Source organism: Pygoscelis adeliae, unplaced genomic scaffold (genome assembly GCF_000699105.1).
Source record: "Pygoscelis adeliae isolate BGI_AS28 unplaced genomic scaffold, ASM69910v1 Scaffold3, whole genome shotgun sequence".
Lineage (NCBI taxonomy): Eukaryota > Metazoa > Chordata > Aves > Sphenisciformes > Spheniscidae > Pygoscelis > Pygoscelis adeliae.
The window spans coordinates 1,845,187-1,855,043 of record NW_008824446.1 but is presented as its reverse complement, the minus strand read 5'-3'; the positions used below and the strand labels follow the sequence as shown (position 1 = coordinate 1,855,043).

Sequence of the window (9,857 nt, the reverse complement as noted above, 5' to 3'; positions counted from 1 at the left end):
CTTTCGTCCTTATATAGAAACAGAATAGTCTAAATCTGTGTTTTTAAATACCTTGAAAAATTTAGGATTAAATCCATACAGTTTGGCATTTTTTCCATTCAAAATAGTTGTGACTGGAAATCTAAGATTAAATTAACCCTTTATGGTGCTTGCCTGTTTCATCTGGTTTCATTTCCCTGCCCTCTAGCATTTAGACGACTGATGTAAATTTCATATTTTTCCTTTGGAACACTGAGTGTATGTTTTTTAATGTGTGTGCATTAGATTTTGTTACACAAGGAAAATTGTCTTGGCTAGATAGATGGCTATATTAATAAGGTATAACAAGGCAAGATAGCATGTGGTATCACAGTGTTTTAACTGTTCATAGTGACCACTTTGATGCCTGCATTTGCCCATATTAAACACAGAAAATGGGATAAGACTAAAAGAAAGAAAACATGCATACTGAAGCTTGAAAATGTCTTTTAGCTGAATATAGGCATATTTTAAAATCTTGAATTGATAGGGTTATGCAGAATTACATAGTTAACATGTTGCTCTGCTGAAGAAATAGTATAATATTCCTCTGATTTGCTATGTTGTTAATACTGATTTCTTCATCTGCATTTAAAACCAGTGTGGTTGTGTATGTTTATAGATATGGATGTCAAGTCAGAAAAAAATTTCAGCATTTATTTTAATATTATTCAAAACAATTAACCATGTTCTTGATTGAAGAACAGCCATACAATGTACTATTAATATGTTTATGTTCTAGATTCCATTCCTCTGCTGCATGAGTGTGATTACTGCAAACTGAATTTAGTTATTGTATATTAACTTTGTTCTGCAGCGTTTCCTTCAATGAGAGGTTCGACACCACTAGATGTTGCAGCAGCCTCTGTAATGGACAACAATGAGCTTGCACTAGCATTGGAGGAGCCAGATCTCGATAAGGTAAGTGATCACTCTGACCTATTTACCTATTTATTAAATAGTGTACTTGTGCTAGAAGGGAAAAGGGCAAGTTTGATCATAGTATTTTTTGGAGATGATCTCCTCAGAAACACTTGCTCTAGGTATGTGCTGTCTCAAGGTAACATTGACTGAGCAGTGTTTTCCCTGATTTTGCTTCACGCTTAGTGGGAATCACAACAGAAGAGACTTACTTCTATCTTTTGCATCCTTTCATAATTGTCATCAGGTAGAAAGGATGACAAGAAAAAAGGTGTGAAACAGGAGAAAGGCATATCAAGAAACATTGGGGAGGAGCAAATTTGAGAATGAAGAGGAGAATGTGAAGAAAGGAAGCAAGTCTTTTGGCTTAAATAAATTGTAGAGATTGATGGGGATGGAGGTAAGAGCTAAGAGAATGGAAGGGCTGGTATTTGAAGAAGGGAAGTTGGAACAGGATATTAAGGGTAGTTGCAGTAGGAAACTGAATCCAGGACTCAGGTCATTGGCAATGGTTAGGAATAAAGGGAAATGTGAGGAGAGGCAGGATGAACTAGAAATGGTAGGTAAAAGGATACAAAAAATGGCATGAAAGTTCTTTGTATATCCAGGAAGGAAAACAGATTAAGAGATGGAAGATGGGTGCACAGTCAGAAGAGGAGGAAAGCAGGGAAAGGAAGTGGTATGTGCTAGCACAGCATTGGGGAACAGAAACCAGAAGGCAGTGTTTAATATAAAGGGAGGAGAATAGTTAAGCACCTAAAGGATAGCTTAGCACAGGGAAAACCTTTGTGCAGTATGGGAGAATCCTGTGATGAGAGTAGAACCTATTGTGGGATCAGCATATGCAGGAGAGGAAAAGTTGGGAAATGGAAATAAATGGACATATGATGGGGATAGCTAGGAGAAGACAGAGACAAGAACATGGATGGGAAGGGTGCGAGAAAGCACAGGAATATACTAATTAGATAAAGGTAGCGTTGAGAACAATTATCAATTCTGTATCACTTGAAAAATTGCTGAGAGTGCCCTCTGTCCTGTCACTAATAAAGATATTAAACAGTATTGGCCCCAGTAGCGACCCTTGGGATACACCACTAGTGACTGGAACACCACCAGTGACTGTCTCCTATTTTCATGGAAAGTGTTGTAGGGCAAGTCACTTAAACTGAATTTCACTGTTGACCATTAACTACATGTTCCTCATTTACTGATTGCTTACCTTGGAATACCTGGCACCGTAGGAGTGCTGAATGTTCAAACAGTAACAGATATCAGCTGCAACATACACAGTATTTTATGCTGAAAAATCAGGCTGTATGTGTCTCAGACTGGGCTTCCCAAATTCATCAGTCGTTTTAGCTGTAAGAATGGTAATGTTTTGGCTGTGATATATTAACTTTGGTGAGTCAACAACTTTATCTAGCGAAGTATGTGGATGTTATTCAGTAAATAAATCTATACACTAAATAACAAGAAAACATCAAATACTGTATAGCTATCAGTTCAATGAATGTGGCATACATACCCTACTCACAGAATGATACACTGTTTCTGCATGACTAAAGTTTGTACCATAAAGCCTGTGTTCAAAGCAAATAAGTTACACATAGACAACTTAACTTTTGAAATTTTGCCATTGCAAATTTGATCTCTTTTTACTGCAAATGTGTGGAAGGTAGAGGATTGCACAAGAAAAGTATCCCATGGCCTGATGACATACTGTAGTAAACTGAATAGATTAAAATTACAGGGTTTGGTGGTAGCATTATAAAATCTGAAAAGAGATGGGAGAAGAGATTTATTCTACTAGTTTTCTCACATTCTATATGAACTGCACCGCTAGACTCCTACAAGTGTGTATTCACTCATATCTTCTGAATGAATACTAGAAAACTATTGAGTCCTGTTAGGAATTGCATAATTTTTCCACCGAGTGCACTGAGTAACTTCCTTATTGCATACTGTAATAAGCAAATTTTTCACATCAGCTCATTTTTCCTCTGTTGCAGCCTTTTGGAGGCAACTTGTACACTGTATCAGCAGAGGTATAATTCTTCTTCCTGAATTCATAACTAATTTCTCTCTTAGGGCATTAGATAATGACTAAATATGATCTCATGGATGGTGGAATTGCTATAGGGCGCTTAAGCAAAATAACGTATCTCCCTTTTCCAAATAGAAAATCCTATCTCCCTTTTGCCACCTGTTTTTGGCTTCCTTCCATTGTAAGAAATGATAATTTGCATCTCTTTTTACAGGTTCATGAAAGGTTCTTGATGTTCATTACCTGTTTCAAAATATATTTAAGTACTATAATCATGTTCATATGTTGTCCTTTGTGTATTTTAAATAAAAACAAAAATCACGTTTGTGCAGTTATCTGCAAATTTCCTTTTAAATGATTGAGAAATCATTTTGTATATGTTTCAGAAATTCCATTTACTATGATTAATTAAATTTGTCATCATTTCTCAAAGATTTCTCTTCGTTAAAGATATTCCTCTTGATAAGAAATGCTGTGTTAGGAATTTACATATTACCAAAAATTTTAATCTTTCTGGTTTCAGGCTCTTAAAACTGTTCACTGATATTTATCAGTCTTCTGAAAAATGTAGTTGTTTGCCTATCTATTAAAATTGGAATTATAGTAAATAAACTTTTGATGCAATATTTATTTCACTGTTGTAACAAATTAGCCATATGTGGTTATTGAAGTGATTTTTGAAGTTGTTAAATAGTATTTTAACTGTTGTTTATGTATTGTAAAAAAAAAATCTGAATTCCACAATATTTTATTCTACTTTTCACATTCCACATTTGTTCATGTTTTTGTATTGTTGTGTCATCATATATTTAGGTAACTTCAGAAATAAAAGTGCTTGTCTTTTTCATCATCATCATCAAAAGCAAGAACTAGAAACTAAGACTGATGCAATAATGAGCTATGTTGGTAGTTTCTCAGGTGAAATGCCTAGTATATAAAAACCTTGTTATTAAAAAAAAAGATTATGTTCATTTTGTTTCATACTTATTTTTAGAAATTTATATCTAAACACATGAATAAATGATTGTTTCTGTATTGTAGGTTGTTACCTACCTGGCGGGTTGTGGCCTGCAGAGTTGTCCAGTATTGCTGGCTAAAGGATATCCCGACATTGGATGGAATCCAATAGAGGGTGAACGTTACCTGTCATTCTTAAGATTTGCAGTTTTTGTTAACAGTAAGTGTGATTTCTTGGCACCCAAATTCCATCAAAATGTTTCCTTAAAATTACTTTTCTAATCATAAAAATGTGCTAATGAATGAAGAGAGGTTAATGCATACTGTTCTTATTACAAATACAAGATTACTGGTATATGCTGCTTATTGTAATTTTTTGAATCTTCATAGTTAGTTGCATTTTTTCCTTACTCTTTTTGCAACTTGCATAATTTAATAGAGTAACCTGTTAAGGTAGCAAATGATGTTAGGAATTCTTTCAGTAAGTAAACTGTGGTATTTACATATACCACATATGCTGGTTATAGACATAACCAGTGAGCACTGATTTTAGACCTTTATTGGCCACTATACCACTGGGAGATTTAGACATTTGTAATTAAACCATTTTGCATTACAAAAAGCAAATTTCCAATAGGTCACATGTTTATATAGTTCTGAGGAATCAGTGTTTGTAAAGTACCCTGACTGTGTACCTTAAATCTGATGTCTTAAACAAAGAAAAAAACTTCTCCTTTGATAACTATCTTATACTTGCTTCTGTGGGCAATTTCCTTTTCAAATTTATGTAACAAATATGCTAAAATCAAATTTGTGTTATCTGAATGTCACTAAACAAAAAGCATCCTCCAGTTTATGTGGATTTTTTTAATCAAACTAGTAATTTAGATTAGAGATTAGATGAGATCAAAAGATTTGTCTCTTCACCACCTATCTGGTCTGCCAATGTGGAAAGTGTTTTAAAGGACAGCTAGGGACAGCCAGAAGGGAAATAATTTTAAACAGTCTAATTTTTAGATTTTGGCTGTTCTATTCACATACTATTGGTCTGAAATTAGCAAATAATACCTGAAACAGAAGCAATAAACATATTTACTGTTCAGTTCAGTAAATATACCTGAAGTACATTCATTAGTTGATAAGCCTGTAGCTATTGAGAGAGCTGCTAAACTAACTTGACAAACTGCTATGATATAAGAAATGTAGAACAAGTAGTCATTGAGTTAATAAAGTGTGTGGTTTTCATTGTTGATTTTATAAATAAATGTTAACGGTACTCTGTGTAACTAGATGAAGATAACTTTGATCTTACTTGTGATAGTTTATTTTGTATTAAGAGTAAACTTTGCAGGATGGACTGCTAGTCAGTAGAATTAAGTTTTCATTTCAAGTGTTTCAGCTGCTTTTTTTCTGAAAAACAGTTATGGTTGGTGTTTTGAGCCTTCTCATTATGACAGTTTTGGAAACAGCACTTTTGAAAATCAGATTACTAATTTCTCTGTGTTCTCTGCTTGAGAGGACAATTACAAATATAAATTAATAAAATATTTAGGTTGTTGAGATAAAAGCAACAAACACCCACTTGTAAACACATGAATGAATTTTGATTCTGGCCAATGAATCCTTGGAATAAGCAAAACTTTCTCCAATCAAAATTCTTCATTAAGTTGGCCTGTGAGGTAAATCAGAGCAGGCTGCAAGGTATTAAAGCTGTTTTCAGCAGTTTGGTATCCCATCAGAAGGGATGTGGAAAAGAGATATATATACAGAGAAGGTCAGAATAAGATTCTAGTGGTGAAATGCAGTGTACAAGAAATTGTAAATTGAAAATGTAGACTAATTAATTCTTGATAAACTTTTATTGGCTTCCATAGAGCAACATTAAAGATTAATTTGACTACCTGCAAAGGGCTTTTGCTGATATGTGCTTCCTTTTACTCTAAATTGCACTCCTCACAAAGCTATCACTGGTGTGTCGAAAACTGCCCGAACTAAGATAAACTTTTAACATTTAGATCTAAACTGTATTAGAAATGAGCCACTCAAAACAATATTGGTAGTGGTTTTATTAAACTAAAAATTAATTACATTTTATAATATTATTTGTATTTGCTATTTGATTCTGCAATATGGATTAAAACAGACCCTTATAGTTTTTAAGGGGGTTTTGTATTTGCCTTCTCAAAAAATACACAAAACATGCAAAGATTCAGGAACATCTGGTAACTGTAGCTGAATGTTGTGCATGTTTTGATAATCATTTGTATATCTATAGAGAGGTACGTAGTGAATTTTTTTGAGATTAGATTTTACTTAATTCATTATTTTAAAAATCTTCACTTTAGAATTTTTTAGCCACATGAAACTAAAATTGTTGACATTAAGATTTAAAATCCTGCTTTTTCCCTGTAGTATGAAAACAAGGTGAGTGGAAAGGGGAAAGAAAGAAAGACACAAAGAAAGAAAAAGACAGAATCTGTGCAAAGTCAGTAGTTAGGGTATAGAATCATAGAATCACAGAATCATTTAGGTTGGAAAAGACCCTTAAGATCGAGTCCAACCATAAATCTCCCCCTGCCAAGTCCACCACTATCTAAAGTCTTTTAAATACCTCCAGGGATGGTGACTCAACCACTTCCCTGGGCAGCCTGTTCCAGTGCTTGACAAACCCTTTCAGTGAAGAAATTTTACCTAATATCCAATCTAAACCTCCCCTGGTGCAACTTAAGGCTGTTTCCTCTCATCCTATGTTCCATATCAAGATCATACCGGTGTTTTAAGTGGGAAAAATACAAGATTGACATGTTTAAAGTGTTTAGCTGCTCCTTCTAGAGCCAGTCAGCCCCAGTTATCTCACCTACCATTGCCTTCCATTGACTCTGACTCCTGGTAGCACCACTGCTGCTCTCAGCTAAACCAGAGTTTCTAATCCTACTTTTTTGGTGGCTGCTAAAGCTGCAACATTCAGTTTAATATAAACTTCTTATTTATGTTTCTGTACTGATTTAGTATTGTAGCTTGCATATAAAATACAGATACTGATGATCCAAGCTACTGACATCACAAGTTCAGTGACTGTGAACTGTTTCTTTTCCTGTAATTTGTTTTCTTCCTGCATGTCCCATTAATTTCATATCCTCCTACAGATTGTCAGTATTCTTATAAGGTAGCCACGGTGAATTTCTGAACAGTTGCATTTAACCATAAGCTGAGCTTTTGACCCAATTATTATTCCTATCATGCTTCCATGTGCCACTAACTGCAGTCCATGAAGCAGTTAGTTACATACAAAGAGTTCATTTATGTGAAGATTCCTTTTCCTAATGACTTTTATTCAGCAAGCATCTAGATCACAACCCGTCTGCCTGTACTGAATTTATACAAGAGTTAAACCCACTCTTTTCCCTTTCCAAATATACATACATTTTTCCACAAAAAGGTGTTATAAATGGGGTTGTTTCAGGCAAGCCATGACCTTTAAAACTGAATTTAATATGATTTTTGTATATAGAAAAGATGAAGTATTCAATTTCAGGCTTTAAATCACAAGCAGAAAACTTAACGAATATTTAAATACGCAGTAGAAAGAATCAGGAGATTTTACTCTAGGTATATTTAACGTAAAATACAATTTGTTATTCTTTAGTCATATTGAGAAGATTAAACTCTGAGATGAGTTTTGCTCTGATGAAGTACTAAGGACATAATGTTAAGCAACATGCTTTGCTTCAGTTGGCCCATTAAAAATCAAATAACTCTCACACCCATTAGTAGGTCTGGCTGGGATGGAGTTAACTTTTTTCATAGCAACCTGTATAGTGCTGTGCTTTTCGTTTATGGCTAAAACAGTGTTGATAACATATCAATGTTTTGACTATGTCTGAGCAGTTCTTGTGCAGCACTTTCTCATTTATTTTCCCACTCTGCCTGTTCCCCTCCTTCCCCAGCCCCAGTGAGTAAGTTCAGGGTGGGCAAGAGGTTAGGAGGGGACACAGCTGGGACAGCTGACCCAGACTGACCAAAGGGATACTCCATACCATGACGTTGTGCTCAGCAATGAAAGTTCAGGGAAAGGAGGAGGAAGAGGGGGACGTTCGTGGTTATGGCACTTTTCCCAAACAACCATCACGCGTGCTGAGGCCCTGCTTTCTGGGAACTGGCTAAACATCCGCCTGGGAAGCAGTGAATGAATCTGTCTTTTTGCTTTACTTGCATGCATAGCTTTTGCTTTCTCTACTAGACAGTCGTTATCTTGATCCATGAGTCATCACACCTTCCTTCTATTTTCTCACTGTCCTGCAGGAGAGGGGGGAGAGCGAGAGGCTGGGGGGGTTGGCTGCAGTCAAAAATTCCTTCCTGCCTTCCCCAATATCAGATATCTTGCCTCTTGGGACTATTAGCCTTTATACCAGAGAAAGTAGTCTTTGCCATAAAAAGCAAATTAACCTTCTAAAGTGAACCTTTCTAGCTTGAGTGTAGTAAAACTTTGTAAGGCAAGCCTACACTGTCACTTTTAAACCTCAATATATTTTTGATAAAGAACATCCAATGCTGCCAGTGTGATACATTTTTGTTTTCAAAAATAAGATGAGGATTTGTTTTATATTTTGTAAAATTTAGGGGAAAATGTGGTTGTCTTCTGACTTCAAGAGGAAGTCTGTATAGTGCTTTTTGGTCCTCAGGTGAAAGTGTTGAGGAAAATGCAAGTGTTGTTGTCAAGCTCCTTATTCGACGGCCAGAGTGCTTCGGACCAGACCTTAGGGGAGAAGGAGGAAATGGTTTGCTGGCAGCTATGCAGGAAGCTATCAGGATCTCAGAGAATCCTACACGTGACCTTCCCTCCCAGGCATATAAAAGAGAAGGGTAAGTAGATGTGAATGCTTGTTTGGCAAATGATGATTTAATAGCTGGTTTAATCACACTTGCAATTTGTGGATAACAGGCCCTGTTGTGTAAGGCATTATACAAACATAGAGCATTAGATATTCGCACCCACAAGCAGTTGTCATATAGAATTCATAAAGTATGAGCTAGATAAAAGTGGAATAAGAGTTACAGAAGAGAAGAATCCTGAAGGACAAAGGAATGGAGAAGGCTGTTGTGGAATGAAGCTAAGGTAAAGTGAAAGAGGAAGATAGAATGCTCATGTGAAGTCAGTTATTACTGTTCAATTGCATGCTTACTCTAGAGATAAAACCCCTGTAATCCGGAGCCAGAGGAAATTAGTATATCTGATTAATAGTCTCTGGATCATGGATCTAGCTCCAGAGAGGAGCTATAAACTTACATTAGCAAAAATGCTCACTGGTATTTTTTACCTTTTAGTGATGATGATGATGATGAGGAGGAGATTGTGCACATGGGCAATGCAATCATGTCATTTTACTCAGCTCTCATAGATTTACTTGGACGCTGTGCACCAGAAATGCATGTAAGTTCATTTTGTCACTTGCTCAGAAAATATAGATTTGTAAACAGAACTGTACATGTCTAACTAAACTGTTCGCTATGCAAAGGCTTCTTCCCTTCAGAAGGTGGACTTTATTGCATTTCTCGCTGTATCTAGACAGATGTATTCCCTGCAAGCTCTTCATAAAGAATCATGGTCTTTTGATTTCTTATGCTCTTTTATTTATCTAAAAAATTTGAGAATTTTTATATGACTATGGAATCAAAGCAAAGGTGAACTACTAGTGTTGCACATTTATACTACCAATGAAATTTCTGAAACTGGCCCTTCACTGTTCTCTAGAAAGCCATAAAAATAATTTTCATAAGAAGGTGATACAGAGCTGCTTTTGTGTGCACTGATGAAATATGGTATCTACACCACATGAATACATGGCAAAATATGTAAAATAACTGTTTTGGCTGTAATGCCTGTAATAGCCACATGCAAGACTTGGTTTTAGTTAGA

General features: G+C 35.6%; 1 protein-coding gene across 1 annotated transcript in view; it reads left to right on the top strand.

The window, feature by feature from the left end:
* RYR3 (ryanodine receptor 3) overlaps window positions 1-9,857 on the top strand; it is a 269,121-nt gene that overhangs the window by 157,634 nt on the left and 101,630 nt on the right. The window contains 4 exon segments of the mRNA XM_009320984.1: window positions 836-939; window positions 4,025-4,160; window positions 8,623-8,803; window positions 9,266-9,371. Of these exon segments, the coding sequence (XP_009319259.1) occupies window positions 836-939; window positions 4,025-4,160; window positions 8,623-8,803; window positions 9,266-9,371 (527 nt within the window).